Here is a 19,620-nt window from a genome sequence, read left to right on the forward strand (position 1 = left end):
GAGGGGTTAGCCTAGGTCAGGTATGATGCTTTTTTCTTCCATCACTGACAAGCAGGCCCTCGCGGGACAATGCCATTGTACAAGTTGTGTTTTGATCGCTACTCAAAATCTCAGGCGCACCGTTGCAATCTACCACCCGACAAGGACCCAGCCCACAAGAGACCAGCCTTCGCAAAGACACCATACTATACGGGAATGAGTGACATTCCTCTCCCAGGATTTTCAAAGCAGACTGAAAATGATCCAACGCCTCGTCGATGGAACCGTGAAGCACTTCCGTACCGCTAGCCTTTCCCGAGCCCCGACGATCGAGGATGAGAAATGATAAACAGAGAGTGATGGTTGTTGATTGAGCATCAAGGATCGGGAGACCAAGAGAGCAAAGATGGTGTTTGTTTGCGAACATTGTGGCCGCTGGCCACCTGCAGCAATCCGAGAATTCATGGCCTGGATACAATGCTCAGGCAAAACAAGATAATGCCAACGGCGGTGATGAGGTGCATCTGGTAGTAAGGCGTTAGTGCATTATACGAGAACTGGCTCTGTATAGCCATAACGGCTGTCCCATCTCGTCTCCTCGCCTCTGGGGCTAGATTTGAAGACATAACCGTCTGCTATGAACAGCACGTTTTGCCACTCGCCGGAACCGTCATATTCACCGGGAGTCAGAGAGCTTTGGTGAACGCAGGATCCAGCCACAGAGACGATATGATCACGACCAAACGTCTGTTGGACTTTCGCAACGAGAAGTTTGAAGCTTGGCGCTGTGCTGAGAGCCAAAGGTACCCAGGTCTGGGTTGATGTGTACCTCTTGAGGGACCGCCAGGACTGATCGACGGTGCTCCTGAGCCAGGCAGTTGTGCAATCTGGCTTCGGCAACGGGAAAGGCTCCCTGAATCCAGAGCGTCATTGTTGGGGATAACCTCAAAGCTGTCCGATTCTCTTGGAAGAAAAAACGTGATAGACAACGCTGACACGTCATGTCGCGCCATGGGAAAGTTCACACTGCGAAAAGCTATCGGTCATCAGCTTATCATCAAGCAAGCGGGCAAAGGAAATGACTTACCAGGTTAATGATGTGAGGACACATTGCTTGGACCTCCATTTGGCGGTTTCGGTCAAATGTGAGGCGCTTGGCTCTAATCGCCATGGTTTCACGGCGGTGCCAGCCCCCGTGACATTGGAGGAGTGCGTGTGCTCACAATTTCACTCCAAGACTTCAAGTGCAGCACAAGCTGGCGCTCAGGATTCGAAGCGATGGCGCCGGAAAGATGAAGTCAGAGTGGTAGGGATGGGGATGGGAATATTCGGTCTGCGACCGTTGAGGGTTGTTGCTTTGAGGACAAATTAATAGCGAAAGAGCGATCCACTTTGACGACGGCCTTGAAACATTTTCTCACAGATATTCGACAACAAGGAAAATTGCTCTCTGGGCGCCATAGTGCGAAGAGATGTCGTCTAATTTTGGTTGAGGCGAACACATTTGGACTACACGGAAATCTGTTCCGTCAAGCCCTGACCCAATTAGGGGCCCAAAGGGAATGCAGATCCCACCCTCCCGTGCTGCGAAAAGAAATATGGACCTTTCGCCTATCAAAAGCCTTGCTGGGAATTCCGAATAACCAGCAGTCCTACATATAATGGTCTTTCGTGGTCTTGACTCTTGGGGGAAAGCCGGGCGCCAGGTAGCACTATCCACCAGTGCAGGACAGCCGTACAAAATCATGGTCTTTCTGCCTCAATTGGTCGAAAATGACCCTCGCCCCTCGGTTACATGTGTACGGTACATCAGGGAAGGAAGTATCCTAAAAGACATTCCCACGATATTGTACACTCGCGAAGCCACATAGCTGTGCTCTGGGTTTGGAATCAAGTGGTTGTCTTTTCTCGCCTTGGACCCGACCGAAACGAGCCATCACTATGATATAATACCTAAGCTAGATCTGCAAGAGAACTTGTATCTGTCTCCCATCATGGTTGGTTGTTCCTCGCTCAATTTTCTCCGCTTTCTCGGAACAAGTCACTGCTGCGTCCAGACTCGTTTTTCTCTGTTCTTTTCAAGGTCTTTGATCATCTTGGCTTACATGACTTAAGAACCTGCTCATGAAAGGCGAGACAGCTCGATTATCAGGAGAATCTAAGCACACATACTCCGGAGAGATGATGGACTTCAGGGATAGCCATCAATCACCTGGGCAACGACTCTCCTCCGAGGGATCTTTTTGAATGACCTGCAATAAAGATTTTCTGAGCTCATATTCTTTGTGCCGATTGACTCCGTCCATCTTTCACCAACCATGAAGGTACCTAGAAAGTGCCCCGAAATGATTCGAGAGGACAAGGAGCCTGGACTTCTTCATTTACGACTTTTGGTCGAATAGTATTTAATTTCCATCTGTTTTCTTGGAAATTTTGATTTCCTGGAAGGTTATCAGATGCAAAAATTCAATGTCTAATGTACAATTGTAAGCAATTTGAAATATATCTCAAAATATTGAAGCTCGCCGTGTTACGGACATGCTAGTCACCAATCACATGTGGGGACTACAAACACCAATGGGCCATCGAGAGCCAACCAACCTATCTGGCATCCAGATCACGTGCAGCACCCAATACCCAGGCGCCCCCAGGCTTTCAGGAAAAGAGAAACCACGATCATGCTCAGTGAGCAAGAGCATGATCCGCCCTGATCGGACCCACCAGCAGGGGATTTCCGGTACGTATGTGCCTATACATACCAACAAACCCCTGGCGCGTGGAGCCAGGAACCGCCTTCATCCAACCGCCCCGAAGTATACCTCACTTGGGAATCGGACGGTTAGTTACCACGTGAATATGCAGGTAGTAGAATGGTAGAAGGTCGACAGGTAGATCTTGCCAAGCCAAATCTACCCATCTACATTCTACTCGTCTACTTAGGAAGAACTCAGGAATATATAAGGACACTCATTCATGTATCTAGTTTAGTTCTTCGTCTTCAATCATACATTGTTACTTGTGATTACCTTTGGAACTTTAGAGACTCGATTACTTGATTATAACTTGACAAACACTACGAATCGACCAACACCCCAGTGTAGATCTATTCGGCGCTCTACCTGGCATCGCTCCTCGATACCCTCAAAAGGACTTAGCCCGTATAAGGCCTCGATAGGCAACGGTACAGTTGAGAGACAGATCGTTGACAGTTGGCAGTCTACAGGATTTCAGAGAAGTATCTCCCGATTCTATCTAACCTAGCGACGACCATTTAGTCGTGCGTAACACGCCGTCGCATCATCTAGATTAGGGTTTGTTTACGCCTCAGGCATTAGCAGTCATGTGACTTCACGTGATCGCGATACCATCTCCCCTTAGGTTTATCTCCTGCTCCTGGTGCATTCACGCATTTGAGCTTCAATGAGATGAAAATAGGATCATAATGTCATTGCGCGGGCCGATGCGGCGGTCGCATCTGAGGCAAGTGAGCGCGGCAAGCTTGGAGAGTAGTACCACCTCTGCCCACTCACAAGAGGCCCACCAACATGACCTCGCTACGGATGACAGGACAGTCCGGCTCTCGTCAACAAGCTGGACGCGGCATCAATGTGCGATGTGGGTGCATGACGAAACATTTTCGCGCGAAGAGATCTTGTTAAACCCTTCGGCTCTCGGTGAAGCTGAAGTCCAAGTTGGAGATGTTGTGGAGATCTTGCCCATGCGGGTAGCTGGAGACACCGGCTATTCCAATATGAAGCCAGAGGCAGCTTCCAAAGCAGCCCGTGAGAGCCACATGGAAAAGAACACCACGTCCCAAGCTGAGAATACCTCCAAATTCAAGACACCCCTGCAAAATCGCTGTCTTTTCGTCGTGAAAGCTCTCCCGCCGGAGATCAAGGCCCGACACCCCCAGCTGGAGCTCTCAGTGACTAACAGTGTCGCAAATATCTTTGGTTTCAAAAATCGGACGCAGGTATTGTTGTCAACCGTGGACCGTGACCAATGCGCCGCATCCCATGTCGATATTGCGTTCCGCGACCAGTACATGGTCCGCTCTGATATGTGGAGGCTTGTCATGTCAGAACTGGTGGATAAAATCATCTACAAAGGACAGAAAATCATGTTCATGGGGAGCATCAAGGCCACTGTTAAGAACATCTTCATCCGGGAGAAGAAATGCCTTTCTGGATACTTTTCCCCGCGAACAATCCCCATCTTCCGCAGCGAGTCTGCCAAATATGTTCTTTTCATTCAAATGTCAAAAGAGATGTGGGATTTTGACTCCGAGGGAACTGGTGACATCCTTTTTAGTCGCGTCATCAATGGTTTCTTGCCGGAGCTTTTCAAGAGATGGCTCAATTCTGACGCGAAACACCTGGTCACGATTGTCCTTTTTACCCGGGTCGAATATGACGCGCCTGTGAACTTGGGTCAAGCCAATTTAAATGCGGGTAATTTCAACAGCACCTCCGGGCCAAACAAGGTTCCGACTCGAGACTTTTATCGTGTGGTGGTGAATGACATGGCAAGCGGCCATTGGACCACTATCCTCGATGAGTTGAAACGCGAGTTCAGGTCTTTTCTGCGTGATGTGTCGATACTCAAAACAGACGATATTGAGGCTGCGTCCGGCAGTGGTGTTAAGATTCCCTCCAAACCACACATGGCCACGATTGCTGGGCGTCCTAGCTCGGCTTTACGGGGCAATATTCTAGAGGCCATTCACCTAGCCTCTGCTCACTTGGCTTTCGATCATATCGATCGAGATATGGTTCATACCGGCACCTCAATCATCGTTATCACTCCTGGTAGCGGTGTTTTCGAGGTCTCCTATGAGTCATTGGCTTCTACAACAGAGGCACTGGCAAATCGTGGCATAGCCATTGACTTGGTTTGCTTGAGTCCAATGCCTCTGCATTCTGTGCCTCTGTTCAAATATCGAGAACCAGTCGATCGACAGTCTGGCGTTAGCGGCGGGCCGGGTGAGGATCGACTGGGCAGAGTCTCTCCTGAAATGCATCATTCTCTGTCGAGTGTCGTGAGCCGATCTTCATACCTGTCCCCCAGCTCATATCTGTCGGCAACCAGGATGAAGGAGCGCATGAGTCCTCAAGCCAAAGAATGGAGCTACGGCATTCCTCATTGGCTCGACATATCCTATTGGAACCCTGAAACGTATCGAGAGGCCCGGCGCATCTTGAAGAAGGACCCCAATGCGCCAATATCTTCCACGGTTACTCGACCATCTAAGGCATTTACGCCACGAGTACGCATGTACGAGATTCAGATGATGGGAGTCATGGAGAGTGAACAGTCGAACATTTCTATTCCATATCTCACCGAGGGCCGTGGTGGAGCTAGGGCTCGTAGCTCTTGGCCTGGATACAATTCGACCGGCCGTGTGCCCCCCAAACCTCGCTTAGGAAATCAATCGTCTTTCAAGGCACAGCTCAGCGACAGCTTGCGCCCAGGATCGTTCATACAGAGTGCTTCAGAGCAGAATGAATCACACCTGAGGGATACTCAGGGTTCGCGAAAGTCTGTGATGGCCTGGATGGATCAGTATGATGAAGGTCTCTTCAATGTCACCCCAAGGCGCATCCAGACTCGCCGAACTTCAAAGCCTAAACGACCCAGTGAAACAGAGATCCAGACTGCCGGTGCCGGTGTACATGAGCGATTGTCTGCACGGTCAGTCATGCGTTTACGTGATCATGAAACAAACCCAGCGGAGGGGAATAATCCTCTGCACTCTGGGCCTCGAAGGATCGATTCAAATATGTCAGCGCCCAAATCTCAAGGCCCGGTGAAGAGCGTCTCCCCCATCAAGCCAGCGTTGAAAAAGGCTCCGGCTCCGATGACGTCCCGAATTTCCAGAACGATCAGCTTTGCCCTTCGAGGTTTGACTGCCACACCAACCAAAGCTCAGGCAAGCACAGTAGTAAATGTGGAGCATGCAAATGCTTTGCCAATGACAAACCAGACAACTCCTGTGGGATCTATTTCCGACGCCAAAAGCATTATTTCCCTCAGCCCCTCGGAGACAACATCAATCAGCACTGCTCTTGAGTTACCATCGACTCCTTCTACTCCCAGCAAACCCCAAACTCCATCGAAGCCGATATCTATCAAACTTCCCCCGAAGAACCCCCCAAAGGAAGCAGACCAACCAGAGCGTGCAGGAGTTCGTGGCTCGTTGTCTTCTTCTGCGGTAGAGACACCAGCGCATGAAGATAGCCGGCATCAGGGCGCTGGTCGTGCAAATGATCCAAAGATCGAAATCACCCTAAACCACAGCTCACGCGAGCCACTCTCACGGGACTCCCCAAGCAAAGCCTTGTCGCCATGGGTTCGGTCGGTCAACCCGTGTAACACCCCTAAAGATGTTTTGAGAGACACTAGCTGGTTCGGTCGGTGGCAGCACGCATATCCTCGGCCCCCACACGTGGCGGTCGTTAAGTGGAAGAGTTTGAAGTCCCCTGCGGTGCTTCCGCTGACCACTGAAGAGATCCCGACGGCCAGTGTGCTAGCTTCGGATTATCTGCAGACGCCGTATCGAGTGTTCCCTAACGAGGATATGGAAGGAATCGAAGCACCAAAAACCAGGGGTGTGCTTTTACGAGAAATGATATCCTTGCGGCTCTCGCATGGCTTCCAGATTATTGTTGGCAAACGTGTTGCTGAGGTCTCAGCGCAGCCTGCTCTAGAATCACTCAACGTCTTCGATTTTCGTGGGCTTGATCGTGACGGGCTCACCGTTTTTCTGTCCAAAGGCAATACTATTCATCGATTGGTGTGCGTGGTTGGGGGCGAGGTTGAAGTGACACGTTTCACACATCAAAACTCCGCAATGCCCACTTACCCCAAGAAACCCAGCTTCACTCTCTACCAGCCTGCTATGAAGACAATTCTGAGTCCGGAATACGAAGTAAAGGACATCAAGCTGGACCCTACGTCCGAGGAGTACAATTGGAACTATGCTGACAACTATGTGGCCGGTCATCGAGATTATCTCCAAAATCCGGCACAGCAGCTGCATTTCTGGCGAGTTCGTTACGTTTTGATTCCTCTTCAACTTCACCCAAGCTCTCGACCTCATCTACATTCATTCAGCGAGGACAATGAGGAAGAAATCCATCTTCTAGGGATCAGCCAATTGACCCACATTTGGCAACGCTACAAATACGTCTCGCCTGAAGAGAAGCTCTTTGAGACATCGAATCCCAAAAGAGATCAGAACCCTTTGAACATCATGTACCAAACACGAAATCCCTCGGAAATCGTTACAGCAGAATTAGATCGGTTGTTGCTCACTGATCCGGGGCTTGACAACGCACCCGCTCAGCTTTTGCCTGAATCTGAATTGTTGGACAGATTCAGCCTTAGCCTCTCATCACTGGCGCAAACTATCCAAGGTGAGAAGGGCGTTCGGATGATGGACCGTCGGTGGCATTGGAGATTGCACTACAATTGCTTCATTGGATTTGAATTCACGACCTGGCTACTGCAAAATTTCCGAGACATCGATACTCGTGAAGAAGCTGTCAAATTTGGCAACGAATTGATGACCAAACATGGATTATTCCAGCACGTTGAAAAGAGACACAACTTCCGCGATGGCAACTACTTCTATCAGGTCTGTGCTGAATACCGAGTGACCCGTCCGGAATCACGAGGGAGCTGGTTCCCCCAGCTCAGACCGGATAAGTCGATGCCCTCGACGCCTGCCATTGGAAATCCGAAGGAATCACCTGCTAGTCTCAAGGCCCGGTCAGACAGTATCGACGATCGCACCCCACAGACCCCCAACACACCCTCGAAAGCTAAGAACAAGGTCGCAATCATGCTTTCCAAGACAATGAAGTATGATGTCGATCCACGCAAACGATCGAACCGGCCAGAAGTGATCGACCTCCACTATGACCGACTACACAATCCTGAGAATTGTTTCCACATTGAGCTCAGCTGGATGAGCACAACTCCAAAGCTGATCGAAGATTCTGTCGTCTCCTGGGCATCTACTGCAGAGAAATTTGGTTTGAAATTGGTGCAGGTCCCAATTTCCGAAGGATGCGCGATTGACAAGACTCAGCCGTTCCGCAAACCTTACGAGATCAAGCTCAAGATCCCACCTCCAAAGGGGCCACTGCATACTGTGTTCAGCAATGCATCCTTTGCGCAACCAGGTCCGCCCGATCATCTCTACTACCAAAAGGCTTTACTGCGGAAGTTTGATTTCGTGCTTGACTTCGAAGCCTGTTCGGCATTCCCGGCAGACGTAGAAGTCTCCTACTCCTGGGGAAAGCCTGACTATCTCTATCCACAATTCATCCATCGAAGCGGAAGTCTTCTCGCTCAAATTACGGACGAAGGCAATTTCCTCCTCCTCGCCAACCGTCTAGTGAGCACCCGCGGTACCGCAAGTCGAGACGGCGGCCGCTTCGAAAGCCACAATAGGTCGGAATTCCGAGGACGTACAGGCAATCATGATGGGATTGACCGTGATCGCATTTCGCCTCGGCTGTCCCCGCTTGCCCGCCCCCACGATATCGGCAGCCCAATGACCTCATCTTCTTCCTCTAACATCGACGCTGCCAATCTTTATCGCGCCCCTGAGCATATTCTGAATGGTCTGCTCGAATTCTGCAGTGATGCTGCTCAGCTGCAACAATTCTACTCGGAGTCACACGCCCGACCAAGATCCACTAAGGTGGAGCCCTCCACGACGAACCTGATGGATGCATCGATACCATCGCTCGAACTCCCTGCCAGTGTGGTCAGTCATATTTCGCCGCCACCTGGTCTACCATCACGAATCACCAGTGAGACCCAAGGATTGATGTCGCCGGAATTCACGCGGGCCAGAGCTCGAGGAGAAAGCCTCAGCTACAACGCAAGCCCCAGAAGCGGCAGTCTACGACCTTTGATATAGCCTGAAGATACCCATTGATGCTCTGATGATTTTTTTGCGGATGAGAAGCGATATCCGTCATGGATTATGTTGGTCTATCTGTATAGCAATAGTTTTAATGAAGCAAAAATGACCACCACACCTTTTTGGAGATCCCGGGCATGTCGTAAGCGGACAGGCCTCTAGATCTATCATCCGCAGTCTAGAAGCGCTAACTCAAGCCACCATTCCATTTAGCCGAATATCTTCAATTCAGCCGACATCTCAATGGGCTCTGGTTGGTGGACATTTCTTTTAACGCAAAAGTCCCATGCCCCTCATGTGGCACCCCGGCTTTCGATGACATTCAATGCCCAAGCAGAAAAGCTGTGGTACACGCTATTCGCAATCAGGCGACGGGGAGTGCTCCGTGTCAAATCGCACCGTCCAAGTCCTAAAACTTGGGGTGATAATTCCCAGCTTTGATCTTTCAACTCTTTGCTTGACTTTGTTCTTGCGATCACGCGCTATCCCGGAACTCTCATACTCGTGTTCATCTGTGGACAAGCTCCGGGCAGCTCAAATTTACTACGTCTCAATCAATCACACTCTCCGATTGTCAAGATGAAGTTCACTGCGGGGATGTGGTGTCTGCAGGTAGAATCACGCTGGGGAATCCTGTTCCTATTTAGACACTAATTGATATCTCGCGATATAGGAGGGTGTCAGCATCGAGTGGATGAGCAATGTGGAGCACGTCTCAATTGAGGGCCAAACTGCCAATCTACTGTTGAACAAGCTGCAGAGACACCGAGGCGATACACTCAATTCACGTAAGCTCAACCCTAGTTGAATCATGAGTTTAGAAGCTGAATTTCGATTTCACAGCAACCGTCTCGGCCCGCATCACTTCTCCGCTGGAGGGCATCATAGGCGTGAAGCTCGTGCACTGGTCAGAATTTCACAATCAGCATGCCGCTGATAGGGATCACATGAGTACTAATTTACAACAGGGCTGGGCTAAACGATAATGGTCCTCACTATCAGGTGAATCAGAGCACCGGACACACGAAGATTGAGCATAACAAGGACAATAACATCCTTAAATACACAAGTGGGCCACTCGATCTGAATCTAAATACTGCAGCAAACGAGCTCGACTTGACATTCCGCTCTCCAACTGGCAAAAAGCTCACAGGTCAATCATTCCGCTCCATTGGGTATGTGCGTGACCAGCGAACCGACAAGCACCGCTATGAAGACGGGATTTACGCTGAGCGCCAAGGGTACATGCTCGCAGGGCTGGACCTGGGTGTTGGTGAAAAGGTCTACGGGCTCGGAGAGCGGTTCGGCCCTCTAGCAAAGAACGGACAGACAGTTGACATCTGGAATGAGGACGGCGGTACTTCTTCCGAGCTCGCGTACAAGAACATCCCTTTTTACATTAGCTCGCGGGGGTATGGTGTCTTTGTGAACCATCCCGGCAAGGTCAGTTTGGAAGTTCAGTCTGAGCGGACGACGAGAGTCAATATATCTGTTCCTGGGGAGGAAGTTGAATATTTCGTTGTCTATGGCGCTACGCCGAAGGATGTTCTCAATCGGTATACTTCTCTGACCGGAAGACCGGCTCTGGTTCCTTCGTGGAGCTACAATCTTTGGCTTACGACCAGTGAGTTTTGGTGTTGGTGTGTGGTCTCAGATAAGCTAACCACCTAAAAGGTTTTACAACAAACTACGATGAGGATACTGTAACTGGGTTCCTTGACGGTTTCCGTGATCGTGACATTCCTCTCGGGGTGTTTCACTTTGACTGTTTCTGGATGAAATCCTATCACTGGTGTGACTTTCATTTCGACTCCGAGATGTTCCCGGATGCTGTGGGATACCTCAAGCGTTTGAAGCAGCGTGGTCTCAAGATCAGTGTGTGGATCAATCCCTATGTTGGCCAAGCCTCGCCGCTGTTCAACGAGGGTAAGAAGAATGGGTACTTTATCAAGGTATGTGTTGAAATGATCTCTTGCAAATGAGAAGATAGTGTAACCTGGGGAAACATTCTGACACACTGCACAGCGCACAGACGACTCCGTCTGGCAATGGGACTTCTGGCAAGCAGGAATGGCCGTCGTTGACTTCACGAACCCTGCCGCATGCAAATGGTACAACAGCCATCTTGAGCGACTGATGGAGATGGACGTCGATAGTTTCAAGACCGATTTTGCAGAACGCATTCCCATCAAGGGTGTTAAGTACCACAACGGTGCGGATCCAGAGCGAATGCATAACTACTACGCTTTGCTTTACAACAAGACAGTTTATGAGACCCTCAGTGCTCGTGTCGGACGCAGCCAAGGTCTCCTATTCGCGCGCAGCACAGCGCCAGGCGGGCAAGCATACCCCGTCCACTGGGGTGGTGATTGTGAAAGCACGTTTGAAGCAATGGCGGAGTCTCTGCGCGGTGGCTTGAGTTTGATGTTGTCGGGATACATCTTCTGGGCGTCTGATATCGGTGGATTTGAAGGGACCCCACCGCCGGCACTCTACAAGCGATGGGTGCAATTCGGATTGTTGTCATCGCACTCACGTCTGCATGGCTCCTCGAGCTTCCGAGTGCCGTGGATATATGGCGAGGACTGCTCAGACATATTGCGGGATTGTGTGAAGCGTAAAATACTGCTCACGCCGTATATTCTGCAAGAGGCGTTGAGAGGTCATGGAAACGGAACACCGCTGATGAGGCCACTTTTCTTGGAGTTCCCCGAGGATTTGAACACATATGCTGTTGATACGCAGTACATGTTCGGGCCGAACTTGCTGGTTGCGCCGGTGTTTTCTGAAGAAGGCGAGGTCACTTTCTACGTGCCTCACACTCCTAGTGATGAGGACGGAAAGTGGGTGTCGTGGTTTGATCATTCGAAGTCTTACGAGGCCGGTCGGTGGTACACCGAGACTCATGGCTTTGATACTTTACCTCTCTTGATTCGTCCTGGATCGGCGACTGTCATCAACCCCACTATCAAGGCCCCCGAAGATGATGCTTTATCGGGAGTTGAGCTCTTGATCAACGGCCGCCTTGGGGGTGAGACTTTGATTGAGCTTGTCAATTCGGCTCAGACAGATGAGGTCCTCAAGACTGTCCGGCTCTCTCCTGGAGTAGATGGAAAGCTGGAAGTAGCTGGTCATTCTGTTAAGATAGTCTATGTTGAATAATGTGGATTTGCTGACAAGTTATTGAAGGTTCTCAAAGTTATCATATTGTTCAATGTTCAGAATTAAAAACTGGGGGCTCTTCCCCCACAAACTCAAGTAGACTTCAGCATGAAGTGGGTGGGTATCATATTCAAAACATGTCGCAATGCAAGAGGCAAAGCAATGAAAGCAAAAGAAGGAAGAGAGTAGTAAAAGACACGCGAGGCAGTAAAAGTCAAGACCAGTAGATGCAGAGATGGAATGAAGGAACAGAGAAGGGAAAAAGAGTAAAGAAGAAAAAGGGGGGAGGGAGAAGAAGAGAGCCTGGGCCCAGGGCTGGTAGGTTGAAACCGACTGGGTGGGAAAGAAAGATAATGATATCCAGTATGAAAGAGTATCCGCACTGGAGCTAGGTTGAAGTCAGATCACCAAGCTTCTTCAACGTCAAGGAGCCATTTCCGGATTCCTTCACGCAGAGTATTATCAGCGCCCGAGAGTGCTCTCCTGCGCTCGCGATCAGCGAGACTAGCAGCGCTGTCCACGTCTTCGCGGCAATGTTCGGCAGTAACGATACGGACGACTTCTTCAAGTGCTCCAAGGATCATCTTGCGACATTCGCCGCGAGGAACCTCAGGGGGAGGGACTTCATCTGGCCGGGTGGTATGACTCTTGTCTCTGTCTTCGGCTTTCCGAGCACGATTTGGAGAGGGAGCACGTGACTGTGCGAGTGAGGAGTAACCGCTCTGTCCTAGAACGCGTTCCACTGCGTCAACCAAAACACCATCGAGATCCATCAGAGGCTCCTCGATAAATCGCTCTTCCACACAGCTCTGCTCCTGTTCATCGGCGTTGGGGCCGTTGGAGAATTTGTCGTGCCCCGAAAAGAAGCCAGTGAACTGCGAGACAGAAGCGCTACTCGTAGACTGGCGAGACTTGCCATTGGTGGGAGAAGTGGGCGAGTGAGACATGCCAGAGTCATGGCCTACTGTGTATTTTCGTCGCAAACGGAGTCGTTTGACCGTAGAGGCCCGTGTGTCTGCAATCACGGTAGTTGCAACGTCCACCCATCTCTCGGTGCCATCAACATCGGACGTGGGAGGAAGATATGGGGAAGGTTCGGCCCGCATAGCACGTTTGATTTCAGCTTCCAGAGAAGCATAAGGGCGGACTGCCTGTAGTGAGAAATCTTCATGGAAGGACTTCAACCAGCCAGCAACATGAGCCGACGGGCTATCGTTGTCTTTCGTGGTACCAGGGAACCCAGATCCACTGCTGTGGGTTGAAGCAACGGCATCCATGCTGGTGATAGATGTTCTGGTCTTCTTTGGTGATGCAATCGTCGAGTCACCTGATGAAGAAAGTGACATGAAGCCAGGGAGAGGCAGATCAACATCTACCACACCTTCCTGTGCCCGTACGGACAGCTTCAGCGGGGACTCGCGGGGTTGGCTACTTAGCGACGATGGCTCCGTTGAGGCAGCGGGAATTGAGATGTTCCCGCTAGGCGCGGTTTCAGGCCGATATTCATCTTCGTGTTCCGTCACTTCCTTAACCATTCGGCTTAAAGCGGTAGATCCACGCCTAGCTGGGCCAGAAATAGTGGAAACGGATGTCTTGCGAGAAGCGGCTGGAGGGAAAGGCTCACTTCCTTCGCCGGACGATTCTTGGCGGGAGCTCCAAAGACCCGAGAAAATGCCACCCCAGCGGCCTGAGGCGGCACCATCGTTGCTGCCCAATGCAGAACTATCGCTTCGTTGAAGACTCTTCAGCAGGGTCTCTGATGCTAGGCTGTCATTGCCTTCTGCTGCACCAGTTTGGGCTCGAGTTTGAGTCAAATTGCTTGGTTGGGAAGTAAAGTGTGGAACTGGGACAGTGCTGCTTTGGGTCGTCATGGAAGTAGTCGCCCCACTCGTGTTCACAGCTCGGACGTCCTTGGGGTTGATGTTCGCGCTGAGAGTTCTGACCGAACGAGCGTCGGATCCTCTGCGGGCCGCAGCTGTAGAGTATTCCGCAGGTGGTGTTATGACATCGGACCCATGGGTAGTATCCTGCGAGGAAACGCTCACAGATCGATGATGGTGCTCGTTGTCGCCCATGATATTTCGTTGAGCGCGAGCGCGTCGCTCAATCGCCCTCCGAAGGGACTCTTGGCGAAGCACCGGCACAGTTGGCGGGCTTTGGGAGACTGCACGCATCGACGCTGATGTGCCAGGTCGAAGTGGCGAGGGCAATGGCTCAAGGCGCTGCTTAGAAGGCAAGAATGCAGCAAGTAGGAACACAAGACGGCGTGCAGTCATCTTATCAGGACAGACGATGACGGTTCTGTTCGCGAGGAGAGGTTCCCCGTCCTGCTTGGCCCTTTGCTGCTGATTGTGGCGGCGACGATACCACTCCGGACCAAGGGTGTTGAGCCACTCTGTATGATTTCCCAGGAAAGCGGTCAATATGACCAAGAAGAAAAAGTTTTGCTCTTTGTCGCCAAGGCCACGAACAATCGAGCGACCTTCTTCCCGCCAAACGCCCCAACGACTCTGTCCTGTGACGACATACGGGGTTTGAAGGGCCAAGCTTATTCGGCGAGAACTACGAATAGCTTCTTCCTTTAGTTTCGAATTGACCGATAGGATATTGGCCGGCAAGTGCACGTTGGTCTGGTTGATGCGTTGCATGTTTGGAGGCTTCACTGGCTTCGGATGCGGTCCTGACAGCGAGTCTACCTTCTTCAAGAGGAATAGAATCTCGTTACGAGCAAGTCTCTCGAGATGAGAAAGGGTTCGAGTGATGACGTCCCAATGGTCAACAAGCATGTCCAGACGCTCATCCAAACTGGCCGGTGGAGATGCCGAAGACAAGCTGTCGTCGAAAAACCCGCCCGGCCAGCGATGATCAGAATCAAGCGAGCTTGAAAAGCGTGTTCGGGGGTTTTCCGGACCAAGTGTGCTGAACCTTGATACAGGCCGTCCAGAATTGCGTGTCATGAGAGGTATCTGTATCGTGATAGCAACCGCATACATTGGGGTTTTCTTTTCCTTGATTTTCTTGCGCTTGTGAACATCTGGGAATGGAAATTCCATCTCGGGTAAAGATTCCTGGTAGAGCGCACTGGCATAGTCATGGCGTTCAGCGGATGCTTCAGCGCCTTCCGGGAGATTCACACTGAACATGCGAGTCAACAGAACCGTCACCTTGGAGGGTGGCTTGTCCTCTGCTCCTCGGGCTGCACCCATAGGGCCCAAGGGACTGCCTGTGGTATAAGCTCGGGAGAGGGGACTGCGGGCAGCGGGGGATGCACTAACTCCGGTCCCGGTCCCGGTCCCGGAATCCTCGTCCGCGGAGATGATGTGCATTTTGGTAGACGAGCCTCGGTAGCTGAAGGCACTACTGCCAAAGATGCAATTCAAAAGTCCAGTGACATTGGAGTCGGAAGAGTGTCGAGACTGGCCAGGGTCATGCCATGTTCCCGAAGGTGCCAGTGTGGAACTGCGGCCGCGGGCCCGGGAAAATGCGCCAGGGCTGGCCGGTGACGCCCGGCGTGCATCTGCGGCGGTAGAGATGGGACTTGATTCGACGAGAGAAGACTGGGCAAGGAGGTTGCGGCGTGTCCCACGGGAGAGGCTGGATACCGCGCGGGTGTGTCTGGGGCCGGACTGGTCGTGGCTCTGTGGATCGATTCCGAGACCGGTGGGTGAGGAATCAGAAGCACGGGTGTCAAGTAGGACACATGCATCACGGTCACCCAACGCATTTTGTGCAACAATCACACGAAAATCCTTGATGTGATCCAATTCCATGCCCCCACGGTCATCATATGCACCTGCGGTCGAGGCATTTGGAGAATTGAAAGTTGTCTGTAATGGGTACGCGTGGGTATGGGAACGTCGGAGGAGGCTGGCATCGGGGAAAAGAAGACCGGAGGTGTGTTCCTCTTCGGTGACCGATTCCAGAGGGGTACCGTTGTTTCGTGAGGAATATGCCGCCGGGTTCAAGGTCGAGGCGGCGGTGCTTAGGAGTCGGCCCAGCATGGTGAATTAGCGGGTCAACCCACGAAGAGAACCGGTTGGAGATGCAGGGAAAATGATAACGGGCTGGTCGATTAACGCGGTGTAACGATGGGTATCAGACAGCTAGGGATCACTAGGCTGCATCCACCCATAGCTTAATTGGAGTGAGCAGGAATCATCATCAAACGATGAGAGAATTGAGAGATGTCCGGAATGGAGAGAGGGGAGAAAGGTGGGATGGGCTGCATGCAGTGGGGCTCGAGATCAGCAATTGAGGAATTTGGCTTTTCACCAACGACGACTCCACACTCTGATAATTGTGTCGCAGCCCGGGAGATCAAATGAAATTATCCCAGAGCTTTTAAAAGACCCAGTCACTTGAATAGACAGATCCGTTCCGAGGGAGTGGAGAGCGAAAGTGAAAGGGCGGTGAAGACTGTCACATGATATCAGATTTATCTGCCATGCGCTATAGCGGCCAGAGGGCTCATTTCCTACATATGGGGGCATCATGGGATTTGTTGTCGCAAGGATAACCCGCCTGCAGAGCAGATAGCTTTCAGAGAATGCATGCACTTGAGCCCAAAAGGAGCTGAGTATATCTCACGTTTCACGCAAAGCCACCGCGATCGCCGCCGGCGTCTATGTCGTTATTTCCTACCGTCATTGTGTTACCGTTATAGGTCGGCTTTGCAAGGAAGTGTGTCATTTGGAGGCGTTGGTTTTGTGTGATGTGAAGTGGCAATGAACCTCGGATTGGAGGAAATTGACCGGTTTCCCAGATTGTTACTCAACGTGGGCATATGCTATCTACACACCGTCAATCACACCTCACGTGAGACAGGCATCATGCCTGCGACTGCAACCGTGATGGCGGGATTCTGATGTGGTCGTTATACACCGACCGAGAAACACACTGGGCTCTTTCCAGCCACGTGTTGCTGGTTTAGCTGAGGGTTCCCTTGCATTTCCTGGAACAGCGTTTTGAAATGTTCAAACCTCCACATGGAGATCGCATATACACCATATCTACGGAGTAGCATCGCAATATATGTATAAGGTGTTTGTTGACAAATATCGTTCAATCAAATGGCTTCCAAAGTTTAAATGTACATCAACTTCAAGGTTTCAATATAATTTCGAGGTAAAATTCCACATTTTCTTTTTCTTTTCTTAGTGAGAACGTTTGACCTTGTCCACCAGACGCTTCAATTCCTCAGAGTTGGATTCCTTGGAGGTCTTCTTCTGCTTCTTCTTGCTTTCCCGACGTTCTACCGGTGCCTCGGTTTCTGCGTCATCACCAGTGCGTCGGCGCTTGCGTCCTTCGTCCAGAAGAGCCTTCATGCCGGATGTTGACTTGAATCGGGGGTTGGTAGGGTCAATGGCAAAGTCGTGGCTGTCGTACAAACGGGAGAAACGAGGATCGCTGACGTTGACATTGAAGTCATCCGTGGGGGCGGGTTCCAGCTTCTTGTTCTTCTTGCCCTTGCCCTTCTTGCGGGCTTGCTTCTCGGCCTTCTCAATCTCGTTCATGTCAAAGTGCTTGATGTTGGCCTTTTCATCGTCCACCATCAGCAGCTCCAGCTCAGCCCGCTGAGCAGCCGATGCAGCTTCCTCGGCAGCACGTTCCTCGCGCTTCTTCCGCTTTTCTTCCTTGCGCCGAGAGATAGCTGTGGCCTTGCCATCGGGGTCCTCAAAGAAGGGATCGTTGAATCCAGCATCTTCCTCATCCTGCGGCGGTACCTCGGCTGTGCCAGCTTCGTCCGCGCTGTCTGCGCCATCCTCTTTGCCAGATCCATCCTCCTCACCACGCTTAGAGGCCTTGAGCTTCTCCTTGCGGCGCTTCTTGCGCTCGCGCTCTTTGCGCACGTATTTTTCAACTGTGGTCTCTTCGATCTCTGGCTCATTCTCGAAAATGCTGTCCTTGCCGCGACCGCCAGCCAAGCCTGATGTGAATGTGACCTCCATCTCACCGACAGGGGCGTCCTGCTTAGAGCGGGTAGGCTCGGCGCTCAATCCAAGCAATGCCCGCATGCGCTGTCTTTCGGCTTCTTTCTTGGACAGCTTTGTGGTCGATGGCTCCCCTCCTGTAGTGTCGACGACTTCCACTCCTCCATCTTCGTCATCCTCGCTCTCGTCATCTGAACTATCGCTGCCGAGGTAGGCCTTCAGATCGTTCTCATCAATGTCTGCGCGCGAGCCGCGGAACGCACGAGCTTGGGCTTCCTTCCTTGACTTGTCGTCCGCGTCCCATGTCAACTTGACTTTGCTGTGCTGCAGAGCATCGGTAACAAACTCAGTGGGCTTATAGTCGTCAGGGATGCGAGAACACTCGTCTCGAGGCTTGTCGTCAGAGAAGTCCGTCTCATCGGGGACAAATCGAAGATCGAAGAAATTGGCACTGGAGAGGTATTCGGCACCATCAATTAGATCGTAAACGTGCTTGGCGACGTCCTTTGATGAAAATTGGACGATGGCGTAGTAATAACGCAGACGGTCAAGCTGGTACCGTCGGAGTTGCGTAGAGTTGAACTCTTCACCATCATCACCCTTCAATATCGAGTTTTTGATCTCTTCCTCTTCCTCGTCAGAGTCAAGCTCCTCATCCTCTGAGCCATCGTGCTTGCTCTTGTTCTTCTTGCTGCTTGCGAAGATCTCCCGTGGGGGACCTTCTGCTTCTTCCCGCTCCATGCGCTCCCTGCCGAATTCGCTGGGATAGACTGTGACGTTCAACACTCGTCCACTGGGTGGCAGAAAACTGGAGACGACAGTCATCAAGTCCTCTGCGCGGATGTTGTCCCAATCAAGATTGACCACAGCTATGCGATTTGTCACTTCTCCGATTGGTACATCAGACTGCTGCTTGTCGGGGAACTGTGCCGCTTCGTCCTCATCATCCTCCGCCTCGTCTTCCTCCTCTTCACTGGAGCTTTCCTCAGAGGAAGAAGACTCGAAGCCACCATCACGGGCAGGGTCATAAGAGCTGGCGTTGACGCGTTTCAGTTCCTTCTTGACTTCTTCATCATCGTCGGCCTCGTCGTCTTCGTCTTCCTCGTCGTCTTCATCCACTTGGTAGAACTTCTTCAACTTTTCCTTGGTGTCATCTTTGGAGAGCTTTCTTCCGTAGCGGTCGACAGCAGCATTGCGAGAAAAGTCCTTATCGTCAAGCATGTGCTTGAAGCGCTTATCGAGCTTGACATGAGTCTGGCGTTTGCTGGGAAGGCGGTAGCGAGGATCGGTCTGGATGTTCTCGAAACGAGAATCAGCTGCAATGGCACATAAAGTTAGTACTCTATTGTGTCTCTCTTCAATATTTCGAGTATACATACTGATCACTGGGCCTTTTTCGGCTTTGGACTTGCTGCCCTTCTTTTTCTTGTCTGGGCCTGCCATGGTGATTGCTATCTGAATTCACTAGAAACACCAGAACAAAAGCAGGAGGGGGTTTGCGGTGAATGAACGTCGACGGGGGATCGTTAACTTTACAGCGAAAGTCGACCGAGACCGATAAATTATTTCTTTTTTCTGCCCGCCGCAACTAAGGCGGTCAAACACGTGCATCCA

General features: G+C 51.3%; 5 protein-coding genes across 5 annotated transcripts; 2 read left to right on the top strand and 3 right to left on the bottom strand.

Moving 5' to 3' along the window:
- Window positions 1–525: 525 nt before the first annotated feature.
- N7506_011238 (uncharacterized protein) lies at window positions 526–910 on the bottom strand (the record flags this gene model as incomplete). Its single annotated transcript, XM_056960531.1, is given in 2 exon segments — window positions 526–792; window positions 809–910. The coding sequence occupies 2 exon segments, from the start codon at window positions 908–910 to the stop codon at window positions 526–528; spliced, it is 369 nt and encodes a 122-aa protein (XP_056806686.1).
- A 2,511-nt stretch (window positions 911–3,421) lies between these two features.
- iml1 (GTPase-activating protein IML1) lies at window positions 3,422–8,911 on the top strand (the record flags this gene model as incomplete). The annotated part of the gene is made up of 1 exon (XM_056960532.1): window positions 3,422–8,911. One exon carries the CDS (start codon window positions 3,422–3,424, stop codon window positions 8,909–8,911), a length of 5,490 nt encoding a protein of 1,829 aa, XP_056806687.1.
- Window positions 8,912–9,493: 582 nt separating this feature from the next.
- On the top strand, window positions 9,494–12,076 carry N7506_011240 (putative sugar hydrolase; the record flags this gene model as incomplete). The annotated part of the gene is made up of 6 exons (XM_056960533.1): window positions 9,494–9,526; window positions 9,588–9,702; window positions 9,758–9,821; window positions 9,883–10,538; window positions 10,589–10,866; window positions 10,940–12,076. 6 exons carry the CDS (start codon window positions 9,494–9,496, stop codon window positions 12,074–12,076), a joined length of 2,283 nt encoding a protein of 760 aa, XP_056806688.1.
- A 404-nt stretch (window positions 12,077–12,480) lies between these two features.
- Window positions 12,481–16,077, bottom strand: N7506_011241 (uncharacterized protein; the record flags this gene model as incomplete). Its single annotated transcript, XM_056960534.1, has 1 exon — window positions 12,481–16,077. One exon carries the CDS (start codon window positions 16,075–16,077, stop codon window positions 12,481–12,483), a length of 3,597 nt encoding a protein of 1,198 aa, XP_056806689.1.
- A 1,152-nt stretch (window positions 16,078–17,229) lies between these two features.
- Window positions 17,230–19,449, bottom strand: N7506_011242 (pre-rRNA-processing protein ESF1; the record flags this gene model as incomplete). Its single annotated transcript, XM_056960535.1, has 2 exons — window positions 17,230–19,322; window positions 19,386–19,449. 2 exons carry the CDS (start codon window positions 19,447–19,449, stop codon window positions 17,230–17,232), a joined length of 2,157 nt encoding a protein of 718 aa, XP_056806690.1.
- Window positions 19,450–19,620: the final 171 nt, after the last annotated feature.

This window comes from Penicillium brevicompactum (assembly GCF_028827555.1).
Source record: "Penicillium brevicompactum strain IBT 35665 chromosome Unknown utg000007l_segment0_segment0, whole genome shotgun sequence".
NCBI lineage: Eukaryota > Fungi > Ascomycota > Eurotiomycetes > Eurotiales > Aspergillaceae > Penicillium > Penicillium brevicompactum.